Source organism: Macaca fascicularis, chromosome 14 (assembly GCF_037993035.2).
Source record: "Macaca fascicularis isolate 582-1 chromosome 14, T2T-MFA8v1.1".
In the NCBI taxonomy this organism is placed as follows: Eukaryota; Metazoa; Chordata; class Mammalia; order Primates; family Cercopithecidae; genus Macaca; species Macaca fascicularis.
In genome coordinates this window covers 3859881-3885387 of record NC_088388.1, presented here as the reverse complement: position 1 = coordinate 3885387, position 25507 = coordinate 3859881, and the positions used below count along the sequence as shown (strand labels likewise).

The 25507-nt window shown below is 50.6% G+C and overlaps 1 protein-coding gene across 11 annotated transcripts in view; it reads right to left on the bottom strand.

Annotated features, from left to right (window-relative positions):
* SHANK2 (SH3 and multiple ankyrin repeat domains 2) overlaps positions 1 to 25507 on the bottom strand; it is a 666634-nt gene that overhangs the window by 314389 nt on the left and 326738 nt on the right. For all 11 annotated transcript variants that reach the window (XM_065527817.2, XM_074012927.1, XM_074012925.1 and 8 more), the window contains one exon: positions 19387 to 19500. In XM_065527817.2, coding sequence (XP_065383889.1) covers positions 19387 to 19500 — 114 coding nt within the window. The remainder of the gene's footprint in view (positions 1 to 19386; positions 19501 to 25507) is intronic.

The following is a 25507-nucleotide window of genomic DNA, read 5'->3' as shown; positions in this document are numbered from 1 at the left end:
CATCCACTCATCCATCCTTCCACCTACCCATCCATTTATCCATCCATCCATTCACCCACCCACCCATTTATTCATCTACCCATCCACCCACTCACCCATTAATCCATCTAACATCCCACTACTCTTCATCCTTCCAACCCCGCTAACCCATTTGTCCATCTGATCACCCACCCATCCATCCTCCCACCTACCTATCCATTTACCCATCCATTTACCCATCCAACCATCTGGAAGTACTTTCTCAGCCTCTACTCCATGCCAGGCACTGTGTGAGGTGCAAAGAATACTGATATGTATCAGTTGTATCCTCCTGGTTCTTGGCTCTCATGGAGGGTAGTAAACCGTGATCAATTCACTCCACAAACAGGTGTTTACAAATTGATCAACCTCCAGGTCCTTGCCCTCGGTCCTCTTGGCTTGCACCATTTGCACTTATTAAATCTGCTCCAACACGAGGTTCCTGATCCCAGCTCATCAAACACATCGCTGGGAAAGCTGCTTAAAAATACAATTCCCAGGTCCCACCCCAGACATTTTGGTTTCCTGAGGTGGAGGCACAGCCCTGGCATCCACATTACTTTTCTATAGACCAGGTTGAGGGCCATACCCTAACGCATGGCTGGCCAGACACAGCCTATGTTTTCTGGGTATCTGCAGCTGAGGAAGGAGAATGATGATAGGAGAGCCAGCTCGCTCCCCGTGCTTTCCAGGATGAATTCATTCCCCTCTCATAGCAGCCCTGTGGCAAACACATTACTGTCAATGCCGACAGAGGCTCAGAGAGGCTGAGTAACTTGCCCAAGGTCACACAGCAAGGAGACATAAATCAGGAGTCATGGAGTCTGATGTTTGCCTTTTCAACAGCAAAGAATCCAGGTCACACCCCCAGAACAGCCCTGAGACTGACCTAAAGAGGCTTCTAAATGCGGATGGGCCGGGGTACAGCCTTGTCAAGTAGCAGTCTCTGCCTTCAGCTCACACAACAAAACGGCCCCACAGAGGATAGGACTGTGTGGTAAGAAAGGGCGAAACTGAGAAGTCATCCACAGAATTCAGCTTGGTTTACAGCTGTGACTCTTCACCTCTGGAACAGACTAAATGTTTATGTCCCCCTCAAAACTATGTTGAAGCCATGACCCCCTCAATGTGACTGGATTTGGAGCAAGGACTTTAGAGAGATAATTAAGATTAAATGAAGGCATAATGCCAGACCTGAGAGGACTGGCATTCTTAAGAAGAGGAAGAGATAGCAGAGGTGTGTATGCACAAGGAAAGGCCCTGTGAGGACACAGCAAGAAGGTGGCCATCTGCAAGCCAGGAAGAGAGGCCTCACCAGGAACTTCCCCTGCCAGCTCTTGATCTGCAGCTTCTCGACTCCAGAATTGGAAGAAAATACATTTCTGTTGTTTAAGTTGCCCATTCTATGGCATTTCATGACGGCAGCCCAAGCTGACTAATATAGACCCTTCCCTGCCTACTGCCCTCCACACTGGCAGCACAATGTAGCACTAAGAAGGTTTCTAACCCCGTGAATGTTCGAGCCATGCCACTGCCCCTCTCTCCTGAACCCTCTGCCTACAGTGGCCGCTGCACAAGGTGACTTTCTGCAGACACCATATCCTGTAGCGGCAGGAGGGGCTGCGGAGAAAAAAAAGGCAAGGTTGGTACCCAGCATCACCAGGTTGCCATAGTAACCCAGAGCAGGCACCACCACTGCTGGGAGGGGACAAGGAAGGCCTGGGCCCCACAGCAAGGCCAGAGACTGGATCCTCCCAAAGGAACCTGAAGCAACACACAGACCTGGCAGAACTCTATTTTGAGGGTGAACCCGAGCATGGAAGCTGGTCTTTAAAACACAAAGCAGCTGCTATGAAACAGCAGCACATACCGCATGGCAGCAGGGCTCTGAGAGTGTTTTAATAAAGTGGCGTATGAGACAGAAAGGGCGGGGGATGCAGGAGTCTGCCACGGTTGTTTAACAAAAACATAATCATTAGCAGACAGGACAATGCGTCCTCATAGCTATTTTATGTTCTGCGAGGGAACAGCTAGTAACTTCTTTGGAAGCTGGCTTTTGTGGCTTATTAATATTTTAGATTATAATTGTGCTAATAAGAGTCATTTGTCTGTATTTTTAAATGCTCTAAAGATAACAAAAACATTCTATTTTGGAAGAACCAAACACGGGTATGCTGATGTTTTGCCGAGGGTTTATACACACAGTGACTAACGACACTTCATTTTAATAGGACTCCACCATGCCCTGTTCCATGGCTCCAACCAGAGCCGCCCAGAGATAAGGGTGACAGCTCCCACTCCCTTCATGTCCTTGGGAAGGCATTCCTACTCCCTGAGAAAGCAGGTCACAGCAATATCCTCCTCTGATCTTCAAAGAGCCCAGGTGCTTGGCATCCCTGCTGAAGGCACATCTCTAACTATGGCCTGCAGAGGTCCTGCCTGCCGCCTCCTCCTTCTGCTGGTTCCAGCACCCCAACCGTCCTTGGCAAGCCATCTTCCCTACACCCCTGACCCAGACCTGGCCAGTCACACTGGGGCGGGTGCACCCACCCCTAGCCCCTGGTTCTGAGTGGGCAGGGACATCATTCAGGGCACACTGTAGGACTCTCGCTAAAAAGCTAGCACAGAGCCATTCTCTTTCTGCAGGACTTGGACCTGTGAGGATATAAGCCCTGGAGCTACCAGGGACCATCCTGAGAGGGAGTTGCTCACAGAATAAAACTCCCATAGAGAAATCAGGCCAAGAGATGGAATGAGAGCTACCTGGGGACATCATTTGAGCGGCTGGATCCAACTATGCCTGATACCAGACAATCTTAGGCTTCTCCATGATGTACACTAATAAATTCCTTTTGTAGGGACAGGGGTTGGAGGGAGTCCTGGGGTTCTGTCACCTCCAATTTAAAAAGCAATAATGACCAGAGCAGCCCGAGTTGTTACAGGGAAAGGGAGAGGCCCTGGGTCAGAGTTTAACGCCAGGGTTCCACGCCAGCCCTGCCATGAGCCAGGCATTCGATTCCCAGTAGCCAGAAGCCCAGATTTCTTCCTCTGAAAAACAGAGGCCTGGTTCTAAATGAGTTTTCCCAAATCGGGGTCCAGAAACTCGAAGTTATCTGAGGGTCATCTCAGGTATGTTTATTCGGTGCCAACATGCAGATGATAACCTAAATACATGACTCTACACCTATCTTTAAAGACAAAACAGTTTTTCCCTGGTAATTGTTTTTTTTTTTTAAGACAGAGTCTTGCTCTGTTGCCCAGGCTTGGAGTGCAGTGGCATGATCTCGGCTCACTGCAACCTCCGCCTCTGGATTCAAGCGATTCTCTTCCCTCAGCCTGCCGAGTAGCTGGGATTACAGGTGCGCACCACCACACCCGGCTACTTTTTTGTATTTTTCGTAGAGACGGGGATTCACCATATTGGCCATGCTGGTCTCAAACTCCTGACCTCAGGTGATCCACCTGCCTCGGCCTCCCAAAGTGCTAGGATTACAGGCGTGAGCCACCGTGCCCGGGCTGTAATTCACATTTTCAAAGACAGAACTTCTGTTTCACAGTAGTTTGTTGTGTTTTATGTTTTTTGTTGTTTGAATGCAGGAGATCTTCCTCTTAACAGTGACCTACACATTACTAAGTCGGAGAGATTTTGAACTAAGCAGTAACTATCATCCCTTCTGGTTCTCACCTTTTCTGGATGGTGTTTGTGTTGGTTCTCTGTGTATGAGCCCAAGGACTGAGGGGTTCCATTCGTCAGGTGAACCACATGCAAATCCTCAGGCTGCAACTCACAGGACTGTGAGACCCCGGACCAGTTGCTTAATTTCCCTGAGCCCACATCCTTGCATGCAAAATAGGAATGGCAATACTGAACATGCAGGATTGTTTTGGAGACTGGAGGAAAACCGTGAGAAACGTCCGGTTTGAAGCCAGCCGCCCAACAGGCACTGGCTGGTGTCGGAATCAGGGTCAGGATTACTGTCATGGTGCTTCAGGACCTTCAGAGCCCCATGGTACCCACTGCCCCCCCAAACATCTGAAGCCCCCCAACCCAGGCATCTCTGAGAGCCTTAAGTTAAGGAGCTTGTCTGGGAAAGGGACTACTGCTCGGTCATCCTCAAAGCCACAGGGCAGAGTTTTCCAAACACAGTCAATCAGACACGTTTATTTCTAAAAGCAGCTCGCTATTTACTTATTTATTTATTTAAAGACAGTCTGCTCTGTTGCTCAGGCTGGAGCGCAGTGGTGTGATCTTGACTCACTGCAACCTCTGCCTTCCAGGTTCAAGCAATTCTCCTGCCTCAGCCTCCCGAGTAGCTGGGATTACAGGTGCCTGCCACCATGCCTGGCTCATTTTCAATAGAGATGAGGTTTCACCATGTTGGCCAGGCTGGTCTTAAATTCCTGACCTCAGGTGATCAGCCCACCTTGGCCTCCCAAAATGTTGGGATTACAGGCTTGAGCCACCACGCCCGGCCTTAAAGCAGTTCTTTAAGTTACCGTTTTAAGTGCAAAACCAGCCTCCCTGGCATAGATGGAAAGGAGCCTTCACATTCGATAAGGGGGACAGCAGGTTGTGGGGTCCCAGTCGAGTCGCACTGCCATCTGTGGAAGGCACTGGGCCAGGCCCACCTTCTCCAAGTTACAAGGAGGACTATGGACCACCAGAGCTGTGTGGAAGAGTCCCCAGCCCCCAGAAAAAAGGCCAACCACGCTCTGGGAGCAGACGTCTGCACACCTGCACCACTGACAAAGGTCTTGCTTCTGAAGTATACAAGGAGTGACCACAAATCAACACAAAACAGACAAGCCTAAAGAGAAACAGGCAGACGACCCGAACTGGCGCGTGGCCAAAGATGACACACAAACAGCCAGCCAATACATGCACAAAAAGGTGCTCGGCCTCAGAAGTAATGAGGGAACCGCAAATGGCAATCACCACCACATCATCATCGCACACGCAGAGCACCCGCAGTGGAAGGGCCCGTCAGTGAGCTGGCAACGCGTGGGAACCATTACTCTTACAGACTAAGTGTTTGTGATCCCCTCCAGAATTCACGGACCCCCAATGTGATGGGGCCTTTACAGTGTGATGGGGTTTAGATGAGTCACGAAGCTGGGGTCCCCAAGATGGGATTCCTGCCGTCCTAAGAAGAGACAGCACAGTGCTCTTCTCTGTCTCTGTCTTTCTGTGGGTGAGGACACAGAGAGACAGAGGCTGTCTGCAAGCCAGGAAGAGGGCCCTTCCCAGAAACAGCCGTGTTGGCACCCTCATCTCTGACCGTCCAGCCCCCAGAACCAGCATTTCAGCCCTCCCAGCCCTCAGTGTTCTGTTACAGCAGCCTAGGATGACAAGGTCCATGCAGGACAGGGTTGAAGAATTCAGAAAAGCAGAGGACGTGTCCAGCCTGACCACGGTCACTCCTGGGGTACGGGCGACGGAAGGGCACCCATGTTTACACTGCGACACAAGGGTAGGGACTCCCACAGCAAGCGGCTTAGGACTCTCCATGGCGGAACAGAGGGACAAATCCCCAGTGAACGACCTCACAGTGAAAACAAGTGACCCAGATCTACCCGCATGACCCAGATACCAGGGACAGCTGTTGGGAGAGAAGCCAGCACAGTGCAGCACACGCCAATCCTGTCTCCATATGGCTCACGAGTGGGCAAAGCCCCACGACACTGTTTGGGGCTGTAATAAGAGCCTGGGACTAGAAATAAAATCAGGAAGCAACTGTACGCGAGACCAGCCCTGGGCAGAGACAATTATCCTGGGGAGGGAGCTGAGGAGGCAGAGGGTGTGTGTGGGGTGGGGTTGGGGGTGCTGGGTCCACAGGGTTTTTGTCGTAACTGCCCACTGGATGTGCATTGTCTTGTGAACCTCTCTGCATGCTTGTCACACGCCACACAGAAAAATAGAAAATAAAAGCATCACACAGGCACTAAACAGCATCCTCCCAGCTATTCGGAAGGCCTGGAAGAGGAAGGAGTGAAGGGGAACTGCTGGATTCTGGGTCTGACCTGCAAGGTCGTCTCTCAGACGTCTCTCAGAGCCTTGGAGGTGACACAGACCCAGGGGGTGTGAGACGCAGGGCAGGGGCCACTGGGGACAGGCTGGAAGTGGGAACAAGTGGCCGCCTGATGGCCCCAGAGGTGTCTCTGGGGCAAAGCCGGGATGTTTCGGTGCTGCAGGAAGAAGCCGGGCACCCTGCTCTCCCAGCCAGGGTCTCACTTGGCACAAAGAGGCCTTGGGAGAATACACAGAAACCCCTGCATTTTTTTTTTTTTTTGAGACAGAGTCTCACTCTGTCACCCAGGCTGGAGTGCAGTGGCGCGATCTCAGCTCACTGCAGCCTCCGCCTCCCGGGTTCAAGTGATTATTGTGCCTCAGTCTCCTGAGTAGCTGAGACTACAGGGCATGCGCCACTACACCCGGCTAGTTTTTGCACTTTCAGTAGAGACGGGGTTTCACCGTGTTGGTGAAGTGCAGTAGTGCGATCTCGGCTCACTGCAACCTCTGCCTCCTGGGTTCAAGCGATTCTCGCGCCTCAGCCTCTCGAGTAACTGGGATTATAGGCGCCATGTTGGCCAGGCTAGTCTCGAACTCCTGACCTCACAGGTAATCTGCCCACCTCAGCCTCCCAAAGTGCTGCATGGCCAGAGCCTTGGCAGTGCTGGTGTTCCCAGTATTACTATCAGGAAGCCCATTCCATCAGTGCTGTTGGTAACAATTCTTGTATGCGTACGGACTTTTACACTTTTGCATTCTTCTCTGTGAGCCCTTGTAACAACACTGCAGGGCGTGTCTATCTGCAGGGCATATAAATCCAACTTACCGATGAGAAAGCTGAGATATACAAGGGTAAAATAATTTTTCTCAAGGGTACCCAGTGTGGTTCTGATTCCTCTACATCAAGAGGGGATGTGAGGAAAGAAATGGAATTTCAAGAACTAGAAAGGGGAAAGCCAGGAGCTTCCTCCAAAGGAAGGGAAGGCTGCACAGGGCTGGGATGAGGAAGAGTATTTGTTCATGGCCAGAGAAGTAGGGTTCACCAAGGTGGAGTGCCAGACTTGACTAGCATCATCCCTTTGTCATCTTAAAACCTCTGTCACCGGCACCACCAGCATCATTGCTACTAGTATCACCACCACCATCAATCACCATGACTTCCACCATCAACAGAATCGCTACCATCATCACCAACAAAAACAGCATCACCACTATCATCACCATGACCATCACTACCAGCATCACTACCATCATCACCATGACGACTACCAGCATCACCACCATCACCACTATGACAACTACCAGCATCACCACCATCACCACCACCACCACCAGCATCACCATCATCACCATGACCACCACCACCAACATCACCACCATCACCATGACTGCCACCACCAGCATCACCACCATCACCATGACCACCATCACCAGCATCACCACCATCATCACCATCACCACCACCACCATTACCACCATCACCACCATGACCACGACTACCAGCATCACCACCATCATCACCATGACTACCAGCATCACCACCATCATCACCATGACTACCAGCATCACCACCATCACCACCACCATCACCAGCATCACCATCATCGCCATGACTACCAGCATCACCATCACCACCACCACACCAGCATCACCACTATCATCACCATGACCACCACCACCAGCATCACCACCATCATCACCATGACTACCACCAGCAGCATCACCATCATCGCCATGACCACCACCACCAGTATCACTATCATCACCATGACCACCATCACCAGCATTACTACCATCATCATCATGACCAACACCACCACCAGCACCACCACCATCACTACCACAAACAGTGTCACCATGGCTGCCATCAACCACTTATCATCACTACCACCACCACCACCCCTGCTCCCTGACTCCAAGGCCACAAAATATTAACATCTCAGAGACTGGCTGACCTTGGGGATGCTCCAGCCTGGCAGGTAAAGGAAACAGATGTCAGCTCAGATGTATCTATGTTTAGGCCCTGGGTTGGTCACCTATGCTTCTAAGCAAGTCACTCACCATCTCTGACCTTGTGTCTAAAATGGACTAACGGCTGGGCGCAGTGGCTCAAGCCTGTAATCCCAGCATTTTGGGAGGCTGAGATGGGTGGATCACGAGGTCAGGAGATTGAGACCATCCTGGCTAACACGGTGAAACCCTGTGTCTACTAAAAAATACAAAAAACTAGCCGGGCGAGGTGGAGGGCGCCTGTAGTCTCAGCTACTTGGGAGGCTGAAGCAGGAGAATGGTGTGAACCCAGGAGCCGGAGCTTGCAGTGAGCTGAGATCCGGCCACTGCACTCCAGCCCGGGAGACAGAGCAAGACTCCGTCTCAAAAAAAATAAAAAAATAAAAATAAAATAAAATAAAATGGACTAACATCACTGCATGTCCCCCTCCCAAGTTTAGTCTGAGGATCACATGAGTTATCTGTAAACATCAAATGAGAGGTGACAGGATGCAACCACAGGGACAAGGTTTGGAACTGTGTGCTCTGAAAAGGCTGGAACGATAACATTACATGGCCTGTAGGGTGGGGGAACTTGACTGACTCCAGTGCATACTTGATATGGCTCCTGAGGGAGAGCAGGTGGATCCCAGAGGCTGACCTAGTGTTGAACAGGGAGGCGTGGCAGCCAAGAGGACAGGTCCCCCACCCACGGCCATCACGATGAGGACTCTCCTCGTTATGTCCTCTTCTTATCAATGGCCACAGATAAGAAATCTCAAAGGACAGTGGCCCCAAGTCACTTGTGACTTCAGCAGTCCCCCTTTATCCACGGTTTCACTTTCTGAGGTTTTAATCACCCACGGTCAATTAAAGTCTGAAAATAATGAACAGAAAAGTCCAGAAATAAACAATTGAAAAGTTTTCAATTGCACGCCATTCTGAGTAGCGTGATGTCGAGTGCTGTTCCGCCCAGGGGAAGTGACTCATCTCTTTGTCCAGCGTACTCCTGCTGTCTACACCACCCACTGGTTAGTCACTTAGGAGCTGGCTCTGATACCAGACCAAAAACACGGTATATGCAGTACAGGGTTCAGAGCTGTCCCCCGTTTCAGGCACCCAATGGGGATCTTGGGACGTATCCCCTGAAGATAACGGGGGACTGCTGCAGTCACAAAACAGTCGGCAAAACCAAGAGGTCCCCATCCTTCTCCTGCCCAGCCCTGACCCAAGGGTTGGATTTGGGAAGAGGAGATTTATACTCCAAGTGTGTCCTGAAACCCCAAAGAGGCCACACAGGGTGTCCTATTGGAGACACGAGGGGACGGCTCCAGGTGTGGCTTCAGATGGCAGAGGAGCAATGCACTGCACTCGGGGCGATTTCTGGGAGGAGGAAACACATGCCAGCCTCACCACCACCCTGTCGGGTCCACGTGATCTGAAGGAGAGATCTGAGAATGTTGTGCCCATTAGCCCTTGGGGTGCGGGGCTGGTGGCAGTCCGGAGACACTTCTCAGAGCAAATGGCAACGCGAAGCTGTAAGATGCTCCCAGTAAGGGCCTCCTACGCTGGTAAATTCGAGAGTGGCTGGAAAGGAGAGTCCATGGCAGAGATTCTGAATGGGAACAGTCCACGGAAAGAGAGCTTGGGAATGTGGACAGCCTGACCTACATGTTTCCCGGACACATACACAACACGTGTTTCCTGATCAATAAGCAGGGATCATAAAGGGACCTTCCATAAAGGGCAATTAGGAGGTTCAGATGAAGTCCTCTCTCTTCTCCATTGAGTGCCACAAAAAAGTAGAAAGGACACAACTGCAAACCACATCTGTTCCCTGGTCAGAGCTCTGACTTTCTGATCTAGACCCTGTGCTTATGGCTAGCTTCTAGAAACTTCTAGAGAGCCAGGGGGACTATTCTTAAATGCAGACTTATCCCACAAGAGTGGCCAGTCAAGGGAAGGTGCGGCTAATCCCATCCTACACTCACATCTTCTACCCAGTCGAAAGCCCTGCACCAGCGAGTCAGCCAGAAGATTCCGGAAGCCCATTTGGCAGAGAATCCCATCAAGTCACTTCCTCGGTGGTCTCTGTAGCTGATTAAGGATCCCGACTCCAACAAGCTCTGGCAGTGCATACGGCACAGGACATGCTGAAACTACACTGGCACTGGGGTGCTCATCTGGGTAGGTGCCCAGGAGTGAAGAGTTGAGAATGTGGCATCTTATGCCCTGGTCTGAGCTGCCTGGCTGTGAGGCCACCACTCCTACCTCAGTGGCTTTCAGATGACCAGATCCTACTTGTCTCTGGAGGATGGAAACAGGGATGTACAGTGGTGACTCATCACACCCATTTTCTCATCACGTTCTACATGAATGGTGCTCACTGATAGTCAAGTCTTTTCTTTGTTTCAGCAGCTAAAATACGATTTCCTCTGGTGCTGCTTGGCCTTGTCATTTTCTCAGGGATAAAGAGAGAACCCTGGCCTGACAGCTTCCATGTACACATAAGATGTGTCGCTGAAAACTGCATGCACATGCATTGCATTCATTTTTCATAAACTGCCTCATCCACGGGTGCCAACTGATTACTTTGAAAATATTTTATCTTTGTTTCTTAGTCAAGATACATCATCCGGGGCAGCCCTGATTTCAATTTGTAGAATTCTGAGGAGGAAGGATCAAGTGATTCTACAATCCACCAGCCTGAATTCACAGATGAGGAAATCAATGCCTTGGAAGATGCGGAAGGTAGTCAAGGTCCCCAGCAGGGGAGGTGGGCACTGTCCCTCCATCCAGGGTGCATGTCTGGCCCCAGAGGCTCAGCTTTATGGGCCAACTGACCAGGGTATAGCACCCGATTATGCAGCCAAGTACTAGCCTAGGTGTTGCTGGGAGGGTATTTTGTAGATGTGGCTAACATTTACAGTCTGTTGGCTTGAAGTCAAAATTTTTCTCAGTAATGTGGGTGGGCCTCCTCCAATCAGTTAAAAGGTCTCAAGAGCAAAACTGAAGTTTCTCTGAGGAAGAAGAAATTCTGCCTCCAGGCTGCAGCACCAGCTCCTGTCCGGTGTTGCAGGCTGCTAGACTGCCCGGAGGATTTTAGACTCGCCCGTTCCCACAATTGGGTGAGCCAATTCCTTGAAATGAGTCTCTTAATACATATGCTCTATCTGTATCTACATCTGTGTCTGTGTCCTGCTGGTTGTTTTCTGGAGAATCTTGACTCAAAGAGTCACCAGGAGGTGGCTCCTGGCCCGGGACCACAGGGCCCAGCATCTGCAGCATCCAGGTTCCCTCCACAGGGTGTCACGGCTAATGACGTGTGTCCCTGCTGTGCCAGAGCCTCACACAAGAGGGCAGCATTTCTCCATTCTCTCTCCCTGTCTCTGCAGGCTGCGGGCAGGGGGCCCTCGAGGATGACCAGGCCACATAATGGAAGGGCCTGGACTGCTTGGTCACATCATGGAGAAAATCAGCCCGTCTGTTGACCAGAAGAGACCACACTGGGTAGCAACTGGGCAGGAAAAAAACCTGCACTCCATTAAGCCACTGAAGTTGTGGGTTAACTTGTCATAGCGGCTGACATTGTGCTACCTTATACAAATGGGTGGAAAGCTTTAGAGTCTAGACAAAAGCCAGACCTTCCAACTCCTGATGGATCAAGTACGACACCACCCAACCTCCTTTTCACTAACGTGGTGGGCCAACTGATACGCACTCTGTCCTGGATAGGCACCGTGCAGGACACAGGTGTCCCCGCCCTCAGGGAGCTTAAACTCTAGCAGGATGGGGTGAGGACATGCATGTAATTAGCCACCAATTTTCCAGAGCACCATCTTCCGAGATGCCTCTCCTCCTGCTATAACAACATAGTCATATGTGGCACTTTGCTCTCAGGTCTCTGGGCTGATGCATGCAAAGAGGTGAGATTTTATAAATCTGGGCATGCCTCCATCTCTTATGCACAGAAACAAAAAAGCTACCATCATAAACTTGCCCCCAACTCTTCACACGCATCATCTCCAGCCTTCACATTTCAGATAAAGAAGTCTACTCAGAGCCAGCCAGAGACAGCTGAGCTGAGAACAGACCTGGATATGTTTCTGCTTCCCCACTGCTTCAGGTGGATATGCAGGAGGATTAATCACCGGCAGTCACACATCAGGATCACCACGCCGATCACTGCACGAGTAATGCTGCCCTGATGCAGGTACAGGTCACAGCTCAAGCATTAGTAGTCACAAACAATGGGTCGTGCTCCTTGCCCAGTAACTCCCTATCTGTGTGCTCCAACATGCTGGGATGGGGATGCTCATGTGTACAATGCAGGTGATGATTCCTGCCCTACTTATTCCAGAAAGTTGGATGAGACAGCATGCAGGAAAGCCCACTGAAGACTGTGAAGTCCCATAAACATGCAGCCTTAAGAAATTACAACTAAGGTCCAGGTGAGTAAGCCCATCATATCTTGAAGGCATAACCACCAAACTATTCATGGTACTAAGCTGAACTTCTATCATTTGACCAACCATTCATCCATCCATCCATCCATCCATCCATCCATCCATGCATCCATTCATCCAACCAACCAGCAAGCCAGTCAACCAGCTAACCAACCAACCAACTAACCAACCAGTCAGCCAACCAACCAGTTAATCAACCAACCAACCAATCAGCCAGCCAGAGAGCTAATCAACCAACCAACCAATCAGCCAGCCAGACAGCTAATCAACCAACCAACCAACTATTCAGCCAGAGAGCTAATCAACCAGCCAGCCAACCAGCCAGCTAGCTAATCATCCATCCATCCATCCATCCATCCATCCATCCATCCATCCATCCATCCATCCATCCATCCATCCATCCATCCATCCAATCAACCAGCCAACCAGCCAACCAGCCAACCAGCCAACCAGCCAACCAACCAACCAGCCAGCCAGCCAGCCAGCTAATCAACCAACCAACCAGCCAACCAACCAACCAACCAGCCAGCCAGCCAGCCAGCCAGCCAGCCAGTCAGCCAGCCAGTCAGCCAGCCAGCCAGCCAGTCAGTCAGTCGACCAGCTAATCAACAAACCAACCAATGAGGACCACCATTTGATTTTGCTGTTTATTACCCCAAACCTCCAGTGACTGTCATGAGGCAATGAGAATTCACTAGGTCCTGAGCAGCCACTGCTTTACTGAGTTATTCATTCTGTGAGTCACTCACTTATTTCACTTAATGTTCATGAATGGGGTTTACCAACTAAATGTTCATTTTACAACATAAAGCAGTGGTGCTCCATAAAAGAGAAACAGCTTCCAAGGATGCAAGCAAGGCCAACTGTGTAGAAAGAGCTTGCTGGATGGGAACATCTAAAAACATTTTGTGCCATCTTCCAGATTCTATGTATATTCAAAGTCTTCTAATTTTCAACATCAAAAAAGCTACAAGAAGGGCCAGGCACGGTGGCTCACACCTACAATCCCAGCACTTTGGGAGGCCAAGGCAGGAGGGTTACTTGTGCCTAGGAGTTCAAGAACAGCCTGGACAACATAGTGACAACTTGTGTCTACAAAAAGATATAATAATAAAATACATTTTAAAATAAGGCAGGAGAATCATTTGAGCCTGGGAAGTCAAGGCATGTAATGAGCTGTGACGGCACCACTGCATTCCCACTTGGATGACAAAGCAAGACCCTGACTCAAAAGAAAAAAGTGACCAAAAGCACTGACGTGAAAGAAAAAAAGAATAATTTGGATTAGATTCAAAATTTTAAAAACACTTCTACTCATTAAAAGACATACAGTTGACCCTTGAACAACATGGGTTTGAACTGCATGGGTCTACTTACATGTGGATTTTTCAACTAAATGTAGATTGAAAACACACTGTGTGATATAAAACCTGCATATACAGAGTGCTGACTTCACATTCACAGGTTCCATGGAGCTGACTGTGGGACCTGAGGTGGATTTTGGTATATGGTGTGAGGGGGTGGTGTCCTGGAACTAATCCCCATGTATACTGAGAGATGACTGTAGTTAGAAAAATGAAAAGGCAAGTCACAGGCTTGGAAAAATGCAGCATATATTTGACAAAGGACTGATAAACAGAATATATAAAGAACTCCTACAAACCAATAAGGAAAAGATGAACACCACCATTAAAAATGAACCAAAGACTTAAAGAAGCAATACGTAGAGCAAATGAGCACACAAAGAGACGCTTAATAATCATCACCAGAAAAATGCAAATTACACCCACAGTAAGGTATCATTTCATATCCATTAGAATAGCTAAAGTTAAACAGACTGATATTGCCAAATGTTGATGAGAAAGTGGAGCAACTGGAACTCTCACACACTGCTGGTAGGAGAACAAAATGGGACAGCACTTTGGAGAACTGTGTGGTAGTTTCTTATAAAATGAAAATGTTATCATACAACCCAGCAGTTTTCTACCTAGAGAAATAAAAATGTATGCCCTTAGAAAGACTCACACAAAAACCTTTTTTAGCAGGTTTCATTCATATTAGCCAAAACTGAGAAGCAATCCACACGTCCATCATCAGCAGAATGATCAAACTGTGGTGTAAATACATCACAGAACACTACCCAGCAATAAACATTTATAAACTGCTGTCCGGACAGTGGATCATGCCTGTAATCCCAGCACTTTGGGAGGTCGAGGTAGGTGGATCCCTTGAGGTCAGGAGTTCGAAACCAGTCTGGCCAACATGGTGAAATCCCCTCCTTATTAAAAACACAAAAATGAGCCAGGTGTGGTGGTGGGAGCCTGTAATCCCAGCTACTAGGGAGGCTGAGGCATGAGAATCACTTGAACCCTGGAGTTGGAGGTTGCAGTGAGCTGAGATGATGCCACTGCACTCCAGTCTGGGCAACAGAGACTCCGTCTTAGAAAAAAAAAAATTATAAACCACTGAGTCCTGCAATACATAGCTGATATCCCAGGCATTAGGCTGAGGGAAAGAAGTTAGGCCCGAGAATTCAAGCTGCAGGGTCCCATCTACATGAAATCCAACGATAGGCAAAACCGGTAGAAATCAGAATTGCACTTGCTTCTTTTGTGGTATGGGGAGGGATGGCTGAAGACAGTCTGAGATCACTTCCTAGGGTGAAGGAAAGGTGTTTTTAAAAATTATTTTATATATTTTTTGAGACGGAGTTTTGCTCTTGTCATCCAGGCTGGAGTGCAATGGTGTGATCTTGGCTCACTGCAACCTCCACCTCCCAGGTTCAGGTGATTCTTGTGCCTTGGCTTCCCAAGTAGCTGGGATTACAGGCATGCACCATCACACCCAGTTAATTTTTGTATTTTTAGTAGAGACAGGTTTCACCATCTTGCCCAGGATGGTCTCAAACTCCTGACCTCAAGTGATTCACCCGCTTCGGCCTCCCAAGGTGCTAGGATTACAGGCATGGGCCACTGCACCCGGCCTGTGAAGGAAAGTTTTAATATCTTATTTGCAGTTAAAGATGTGGGTATATACATTTGTCAAGATGCATTGAACTAGATTTTTCTTATAATCTTTGTGTTTCTCTGTATGTAAATCACACCTCTATAAAAGAAGATAATACAAAAGAAGGTGCTAAATCACGATCTTAGAACGCCCAAGGGCAAACAGAACCCAGCAGGAACCACTGTGGAATCCTCCCCACCCTCCTCAACTCCTTTGTGCTGTGACCTCAGCGCACCTCGTTCCACCCCAGGTCACAGAGACACCTTCCTTCCCTGACCCACAGCCTTTGTGTTAGAGGAGAGTCCTGATGTTCTTTTTTGTTATCTGTGTTAGGGAGAAAGATGGCCCCTCCCAAGGATGCCCAGGTCCTAATTCCTAGAACCTGTGAACACGTGCCCTTAAGGCAAAAGGGAATTAAGGTTGCAGGCAGAATTAAGGCGGCCCATCAGTTTACTTGACCTGGATTAGCAAGGTGGGCCCATCTAATCACACAGGTTCCTTTCCTTCCCTTTGCCTTTCCCTTTCCCTTTCCTTCTTTTTCTTTTTCTTCTTTTTTTTTTTTTTGTTTTTTTTTGAGATGGAGTCTCGCTCTGTCGCCCAGGCTGGAGTGCAGTGGCGCGATCTCGGCTCACTGCAAGCTCCGCCTCCTGGGTTTACGCCATTCTCCTGCCTCAGCCTCCCGAGTAGCTGGGACTACAGGCGCCCGCCACCGCGCCCGGCTAATTTTTTGTATTTTTAGTAGAGACGGGGTTTCACCGTGGTCTCGATCTCCTGACCTTGTGATCCGCCCGCCTCGGCCTCCCAAAGTGCTGGGATTACAGGCGTGAGCCACCACGCCCGGCCTTTTTTTTTTTTTTTTAAGATGGAGTCTTGCTCTGTTGCCCAGGCTGGAGTGCAGTGGTACAATCTTGGCTCACTGCAACCTCTGCCTCCCAGGTTCAAGCAATTTTCCTGCCTCAGCCTCCCAAGTAGCTGGGACTACAGATGTGTGCCACCATATCCAACTAATTTTTGCATTTTTAGTAGAGACGGGGTTTCGCCACGTTGGCCAGGCTGGTCTCGAACTCCTGACCTCAAGCCATCTGCCCACCTTGGCCTCCCAAAGTGCTGGGATTACAGGTGTGAGCCACTGCACCTGGCCATAATCACACAGGTTCTTAAAAGTGGAAGAAGAGGAGGCAGAAGGGAGGGTTGGGGAGATGCAATGGAAGAAGGACCCTACCAACAGGTGCTGGCTTTGGAGATGGATGAAGGGGCCATGAGCCGAGGATGCTGGAAAGGCAAGGAAACAAATTCTCTCCCACAGACCGCAGAATGGAATGCAGCCCGGGTGATGCCCTAACATTAGCCCAGTGAGAAAATACGGTTTTCTACCTGCATCAGCCCAGGTAGAAAATACGGTTTTATCAAGGACATCGTCCTGGGAGTGTGAGCTGGAACAAGATCACCCTTCTAGAAACCTCTGTCTTACCCCAATAACCTCCTCCCACAGTGAACACAAACACAAACCTCTGCCTTTCTGGAAGCTGCCTGAACAGGACGCGCATCTTCTGGCAGACTCCACTCGCCCACCTGCCCTGGGTGAGTACCCTGTCAACCGGGCTGCAGAAAGTCATACGTTCTAGGGCACACAGGGCAATGCTGGCAGGTGGGCAGGAAAAGCCCACAGGAGAGAGAAGGCAGGCAGGTTGTTCCGGCTGCCCTGCTGCCTCCTGCACACTATACAGGAGGCCACTACTCTCTGGAGGATGGAGAGAGCACGAAGCTCAAATGATCCCCCTATGCAGCCCTCCAGGGCTGTCCCATCCACGTGTGGCATAGCCGGCAAAGCCTGGTGCTGACACAGTTGAGTCCTTCCAACAAGAGTGGAGGGAGGGCAGCCAGCGTGGCTCTGAAGGTGAGTCCCAGGAGAGGGAGGAGCGGTGGCTGCCCAGGAAGAGGAGGACTGGAGGACAGGGAGAAGGAAGGCATTGAGCAACCATGGGAGGCAAGCTGAGCTCCCGGGCCTGGCCCTTCTCAGACAAGTGAGGCAAGGGCAGGTTGCTTGCAGGAGAGGGTAGGTATGGACCAGGGATGAACGGGCAATGGCAGGGCTTGGAGGTCTCACCTGTGCCAGTGCTCAGTGTGATTGCTACCCAGTGTAAAGCCCGTGTGGCCTACCTGGTTCAACTCTGCTTATCTTGAGGCAACAGGATGCCTGAGGTCAAGAAGTTTCCCCTGGTGACCAAAAAGGCTAAGACTTGTGGGATCCAAGATGGCAGCTCACTTGGCTTCTGAAGAACCTCTAACCTCATTAGAATCTGATTTCCATGCTAAATGACCCTCCCACCAGCACCAGGATAGTTGACAATCACCATGACAACAACAGAAAGAAACCAGAAAAGCACAGAAAGGAAGGTGGCATACCGGTTCTGAGAAGCTCCCTGCCCATTTCCAGAAAAGACACGAATATTCTTCCCCTTGATTTAATGCCCAATCCCTTCATTACAGAGGCCCCAGCTCTGTGACTTCCCAGCTCTTGGGAGCTGAGAAATGGATCTGTGAGCCAAGCTCCTGCTTCTCAGTTCCATGGCCATCAAATGAAGCCTGTGCTGTCTGAAGCTCACTTTTGCTTTTGGATACTGGCTGTGTAGCACACAACAGGGTAAGACCCCATTCTTGGGAAGACCAGTTTTGTTGGTAGCATTGTCACCGCCACATCCAGAAAAACACATCCCCTCCCAGCCAGCCGAATTCCGAGCAGAGCACATTCCCAGCTTCCTTCATGGCTACGTCTGGGACATGTCTTACCTCGATACCCCACAATACCGTCTGGTGTCTAAGCCTGAGCAGGGACTCATCAGCGGGGAAGCTGCTGCACGAACTGAGCCCCCGTTGAAGCCAAGATCTCAGACAGAGAACCCGCTGAGCCCCCCTGCTAGAGACTGCAAAGCCAGCCACGTCTAGGACAGACTCCTCCTTGCTTTCCAGAGCACATGTCTGTAGGGCCTGGCTGGCCCTGGTAGATCTGATCATACGGCGGAGGGCTACCTAGTGAGCCCCTAGACTAGGAACCTCAAAAACAGGGCAGTGGGCCCATTTGGGCAGAGCTCAGAGACGGCAGGCTCCGCACAAGAAGGTGTGCGTGGTTGGTGGCCGCAGCGACTGTGGCTGCTTGACACATGTTCTGTGAGCCTGGGATTCTACTAAAAGCCAGACGCCGTTCACATGCAGACTGCTTTCTTCTTATAGGACACTTAAGGCTTCACTTTCCCCCCACTTTCATGTATATATATATATATATATACACACACATACACACACACACACACACACACACACACACTCGGTACCATTTTATATAAGTGGTCTCCTCTTCACATTTTAATCAATTCATTCTCTTGGCAATCAATTTTGAAACGATTTTCAGCAAGTGCTATATCTGGAGGTTCTAAGAGAGATGCTGGAATGGCTTCCCGTCGGAACACTGAACTCTTTCGAGCAGTTTTTACGGAGGCGTTTGCTATGTGTTCTCAGGGTGGCACGGGAGCGTCTCGCCTGCACATGGGAAGCTGCTTGTTTTATGCCATCGATAGAAGAGATCGAAAAAGAAATCTAATCAACCCCCCAAAGTCTTTCTCTGACGGCTAGAACATACGGTCCAAGTTTTCTGGGACGTGTACTGAGCAGCCTTTTAACTAAAAGCTTCCACACCATCTTGTAAGGAATTTCTGGTTTGGATGAAGCCCAGAGGAATGAAAGCAACCAACCTGTTTCCAAAGATCTAGAAAGTCCTGAATTTGCAACTCAGTTTCCTTCTACGACGCAATGGCCGAATCTTGCCACGGACAACAGCGACCACGGGCCTGAGATGGGCCCGCGGGACCAAGGGTGGGCGGCCACGAGCACCCGCCTTACCTGCCTGGCTGTCCCTGGGCTTACACTGGACCTCCTCCACGCACTCCGCCGGAAACCATCCGATGTGGCCGCGGGCGCTGCCTTCCCAGAAGCCCCCTTCGCCGATGCTCAGAACTAGAGACGACAAAAAGGGAGAGGCGTTAGCACGGGGGACGTGGAGGGCCTGAGGGTGAACAGGATGAGAGGGGCTAGGCAGAGGCAGGAGAATCAGTGCACCCTTGACCAGGCCGGCAGAGCAAGTGGCTCTGGTGTGACTGCACTTCCTTCAGCACTGACAATGATAAGAGGCATCGAGGCATCGCCACTGCAGCCCACAGGTGTCCTCTGCCCCTCGGGTGATGAGACAGGAATGAAGCGCTGACATGTTTGCCTGTTTACGTATTTGACACTACGTCATACAAATGGATGTGCACGGCAGCCCTGCAGCATCTCTCAGTGTTGTACATGAGATGGAACAGTGGTGCCTGGCTGTCCTTACCACCAATGATTTCAGATATAAAAGTAGAGTCAGGGGGCACTGCCACAAAGCAGGGAGGAAATGATGACGTCATACCTTCCCCTCCTAACCTGGGCAAGAACTGGAGGCAGAAGGCCTAGAAGAAAGAAAATCCACCTGCTCGGCTATGTCTAGATCTTTTAAACAAGTGTGGGGAAGGAGAAATCACAGCAGAGGGCCGGGTGCGGTGGCTCATGCCTGTAATCCCAGCACTTTGGGGGACCGAGGCGGGTGGACCATCTGAGGTCAGAAGTTCAAGACCAGCCTGGCCAACATAGCAAAACCCTGTCTCTACTGAAAATACAAAAATTAGCTGGGCATGGGGGCACGTGCCCGTAATCTCAGCTACTCGGGAGGCTGAGGCAGGAGAATTACTGGAACCTGGAAGATGGAAGTTGCAGTGAGCCGAGATCGTGCCACTGCACTCCAGCCTGGGTGACAGAGTGAGACTCCATCTCACAAAAAAAAAAAAAAAAAAAAAAAAAGGAAAGAAAAAGAAATCACAGCAGTGGATGGGCGAGTAGCTTACGAATCGTCTGACAATGGTGTGGACATGGAATTATCTTCACTTAAAATGGAAGGGACTGCATTGAAAACCTCACACAGTCAGCACCAGCCCCTTGGAGGCCCGGCGCACCGGCCTGCTGGCTTATTAATCAGGAAGCTATTCATTACGTGGTTGCTGGCAAGGACTGCAGGTTTCTTTCTGGCTTGCGGTTGAAAGAAACCAATTCCCCAGGAGAGAAGGGATGGTGGCCACACAGTGACCTTGTCCTGGGGACCACGTACACCGCTGGGCAGACACGGCCACCCCAGCCAGGGTGGAAGTTGCTGAGTCCAGACACAGGCACCCCTCCCGGGGCCGTGTGCTGGGTGCACAGTAGGCCCTCAATGAACATCCGCTGGAAGAATAAAGCATGTTTGTTTTTAAACTCAACTGCTGAGCATGGGTGAGGGACATAAGCCCAACGACACTAGAGGGTAGGGGGAAGGTTACAAGGACCCCACCGGTCCCCACGGCCCCATTGTGATAACTATTTCTGTCATAAAGCTTGCAAAGCCTGCAGTGGCAAACTGAGGAAGGAAAATCTATATCTTAGGATTTTTTTTTTTTTTTTTTTTTTTAGAGGCAGGGTCTTGCTTTGTCACCCAGGCTGAAGTGCAGTGGCACCATCACAGCTCACTGCAGCCTTGACCTCCCAGGCTTAAGCAATCCTCCCACCTCAGCCTCCTGAGTAGCTGGGATGACAGACATGTACCACTACACCTCACTGATTATTATTACTTTTTTAGAGACAGGGTCTCACCATGTTGCCCAGGCTGGTTTCAAACCCCTAAGCTCAAGCAATCCGCCTGCCTCCGCCTCCCAAAGTGTTTGGGATTACCGGGGTGAGCCACTGAGCCGGTCTGTATCTTACTTAGGAGAAAACAATCTGATCTCTCCACATCTTTACCTTCTTTTAAATTACTCAGGATCCAAAGGCACTGGCCCTGCTGAAAGAGGAATCATGGCCCCAGAAGTGTTTTTCTCTAGCCCTCATGTTAACTCAAAGGCCAGACAGAGAACCACTCAGCCCATGATTTTTCAAAGTTAATGGAACTGAAAACCCCACTTTATAAGTTCCTAAGAACCTGAAGAAATGACGTAACGGAAACCTATCAGCCGCATCCCAGGTGACCAGGACAATCATCCCTGCCTGAAGCATCTCCTCCAAAACTCGATGCGGGGCCTGTGGGCTCCTCTCAGCCCAGCTGACCGGGATATGCCCCCCCGTTTCCCAGCAGAACCCTGGACCTGAGAGAGTCATCTCAGAGCAGTACCCCGGGCTGCAAAGCGAGGCCAAGGACTTGCCGCTGTGCCGCTAGGAGCCAATGCCCACAAAGATACCCACGCTCTCCTTCCTTCATGGCTGTGAGGTCATTCTGCTGTTTTGTATGGGCCTGGGGAGAAGGGAACAGCACAGGTAGAGACTGTATCTTCTTCCACGGAAGCTGTGCCCCATCTTGGCTATGCGGTGCTTGGAAAAACTTCTCAGTCTCTCTGTGCCTCAGTTTCCTCATTTATCAGAGCATGACAATGCTATCTAGCTCCTAAGCGTTGCTATGTGTGAATCAGAGGCACGTGAGCCCAGTGTGGAATGAGGACTCAACACTCTTGCCTGACTTTCCTTCCAAACTCCCCTCTCTGGGAGAATCATGCCTTTTAGGTCCAGATTTGATCTCCATCCAATATGCACTTCGGGATGTGTTATCGTTATTATAAGACCAACCAAAAATACGAAAGGCTGTTTCCAGCAGGCTCGTACAAGGAGGCAGAGGTGATGTGCTGCGAGGGGCCCCCCAGCACGGGGAGACTTCGCATCAGGGGCGTAGAAACAGCAGGATCTGGGCCGAGGGTGCAGGGGAATGCAGGAGGGGCCCCTTCCGGGTTTCTGGTTGTGCAAATGGTACCTGCTGGTCCTCTTCAGAGAATGGGGAGCAAGAGAGGGGTCTGTGCCTTGAGTGCCTCCCTGACAGAACATCTGCATCCAGGTAGGAATGGGTGTTCCTCACACAGTGAGAAAGGGGCTGGGCTTGGCTACCCCATTGTTTGCTGATGCAATTCATTCAAAAGTAAAGATTCCACACCCTGGGTAAGAAGAGGTGGAGGAGAAGAGGAAGTCCCTTCCGAAGTCCCCTCCATCCAGCAGTACAAGAGCGAGCACTGGGCTGGGAGGCCAGAGACTTGGCCCCATCACTGGGATGCTGAGGGCCCCCCGGGGTCTCCTGCGCTCTCTGTGGCCCCACCTCCTCCATGCAGAACAATAGGGTGAATTCTGACCAGGCGACCAGGTGAATTCTGGAGTCTGGAGTCCTGCCTTGCCCTTGGGTGCTCCGGCTGGAAAAATTGTCAAGGACCCTGTCCCTGGAGCCCCAGAGTTCCAGGGGAGCCACGGTGTGATAGGACTGACTCTACCACAGAGGATCAGATGAGAACAGTTCCAGCCAAACCGAGGGGCAGGAGGAAGACTACTGAAGCAAGGAGGGGGCGCGGCGAGACTCGGGCAAGCGCTGCAGGAAGAGGCCGCACTTTGAATGGTGGGTGGAGAGCAGGTGAAGGCACTGCACCCAGGGCATGAGGACACGGGGAGGAGCATATACGACATGGATGGGGGCCCTGGGAAACGTGGCTAGAAGGAAGGTCCATCCTCAACATCATGTCTGCTCCAACACAGAGGCTTTAAGGCACCTGTGAGAACCAACTGCAGATCTCTCTATGGGCCCCAAATGCTCCCTGAGGCCACAGTGGGCATCAGCTGGTTGGAGAAGAACCAGCCCTGCCATCCTCACCACGGCCACCACAGTGGGCCGCTCCCTGTCTCAGCAGCTCTCTTGCAAACTGGAAAGCAGCAGTGATTCCCTGTACTGGATGAGCTGGGGCAGGGGTGGCTCCGACCCCACTGCTACGCTCCACCTTCTTCCCCTCGACCCCAGCCTGGGTACAGAGACCCGCCAGGTCACTGCGGAGGAGGGAGGAGCTAAGACCCAGCATTTCTCCTGTTCTGTACCCAACTCCCTGGTTTCTAATGTACCTCTGGGCCATCTTTACTTTCAAGCCATGCATGGTGTTCTTGAATACGCATATCCTTCTGCTTAAATTGACCCAGGACTTACTTGGGCCAGGGACTGTGCTGGGCTCTGGGGTCACAAAGATGGTGCAGGAGTTGGGGCAGACACCTGGAGGAGCTTCAGAAGAGGAAGATGGCCTCACTGTCCACTACCTAATATCAGAGAGCAAAAACGTGGGCGTCCCTCATGCCCCCACCCCCCAGCATTGGCAATGCGATGTCGTGGGTTTTGTTTTTTGCTTGCCAGAATGGGGGCTTCCAGCAAGCAGGGTCAATCATCATTGTTTCCCTAGGCCTCACCCATGGCCAGGAACCCTCAGGGGTTCATTGTGCATCTGTTAAATGAACCCCTAAAATGACCACGCTCACTGTGCTACACTCTGCATCAGAGGCCTGTGTGGCCTGAGCCAAAAAGTAGAGATGGAGCATGGCAGGTGGGAGCGGGGACACTCCCAGAGGAAGGGACATGGCAGCCGAATCCTGGAGGAGGAGCTGACGGGAAAACACAGGGATAGCTGCTTTCTGAGCAGAGGAAAACCAGGATGGAAGCATGGAGGTGAGAGTATGGGACAAAACACACACTGCTGTTTAGAAAGCTCTGTCATTCTTTCATGCTGCCATGCACTCATTCACTCACCACCTATCCAACTACCCATCTATCCATTCATTCATCCACCTACCAAACTCAACCATGTATCCATCCATCCATCCATCCATCCATCCATCCATCCATCCATCCATCCATCCATCCACCCACCCACCCACCCACCCATCCATCCATCCATTCATCCATCCTCCCACCTACCCATCCATCCATCTACCCCTCCATCCATTACCCATCCACCCATCAAACTCAATCACATTTCCACCCATCCATCCATTTACCCATCCATCCATCCATCCATCCATCCATCCATCCATCCATCCATCCGCCCATCCACCCACCCATTCATCTATCTTCCCATTTACCCATCCACCCATCCATCCATCTACCCATCCATCCATCTATCCATCTACCCATTCATCCAATTTCCCATCTACCCACCCACCCATCCATCCATCTACCCATCCATCCACCCATCAAACTCAACCACATTTCCACCCATCCATCCATTTACCCATCCATCCATCCACCCATCCATCCATCCATTTACCCATTCATCCATCTTCCCATCTACCCATCCATCCATCCATCTACCCATTCACCTAACTTCACATCTACTCACCCACCCATCCATCCATCCATCCACTCACCCATTCATCTATCTTCCCATCTACTCATCCACCCATCTATCCATCAGCCTATCCATCCATCTATCCATTCATCCATCTTTCCATCTGCCCATCCACCCATCCATCCATCTATCCATCCATGAATCCATCCATCCACCCACCCATTCATCCATCTTCCCACCTACCCATCCACCCATTCATCCATCTACCCATCCATCCATCTATCCATCTACCCATCCATCCATCTATCCATCTACCCATTCATCCATCTTCCAATCTATCCATCCAACCATTTATCCATCCATCCATCCATCCATCCATCCATCCATCCATCCATCTACCTATCCATCCATTCATCTATCCATCTACCCATTCATCTATCTACCCATCTATCCATCTATCCATCCATCCATCCATCCATCCATCCATCCATCCATCCATCCATCCATCCACACATTCATCCATCTTCCCATCTACCCTTCCATTGATCTATCCATTCATCCATCCACCCACCCACCCACCCACCGATTCATCCATCTTCCCATCTACCCATCCACCCATCCATCTATCCATCTACCCATTCATCTATCCACCTGTCCACCCATTCATCAATTCATCTGCCTATCCGCCCACCCATCTGCCTATCCATCTGCCTCTCCATCCATCCGTCCATCCATCTGTCCATCTGCCTGCATGCCTGCCCATCGTCCATCTGCCTGCACGCCTGCTCATCCATCCACCCACCCACCCACCCATCCAGCCATTTCATCCATCCATCATCTGT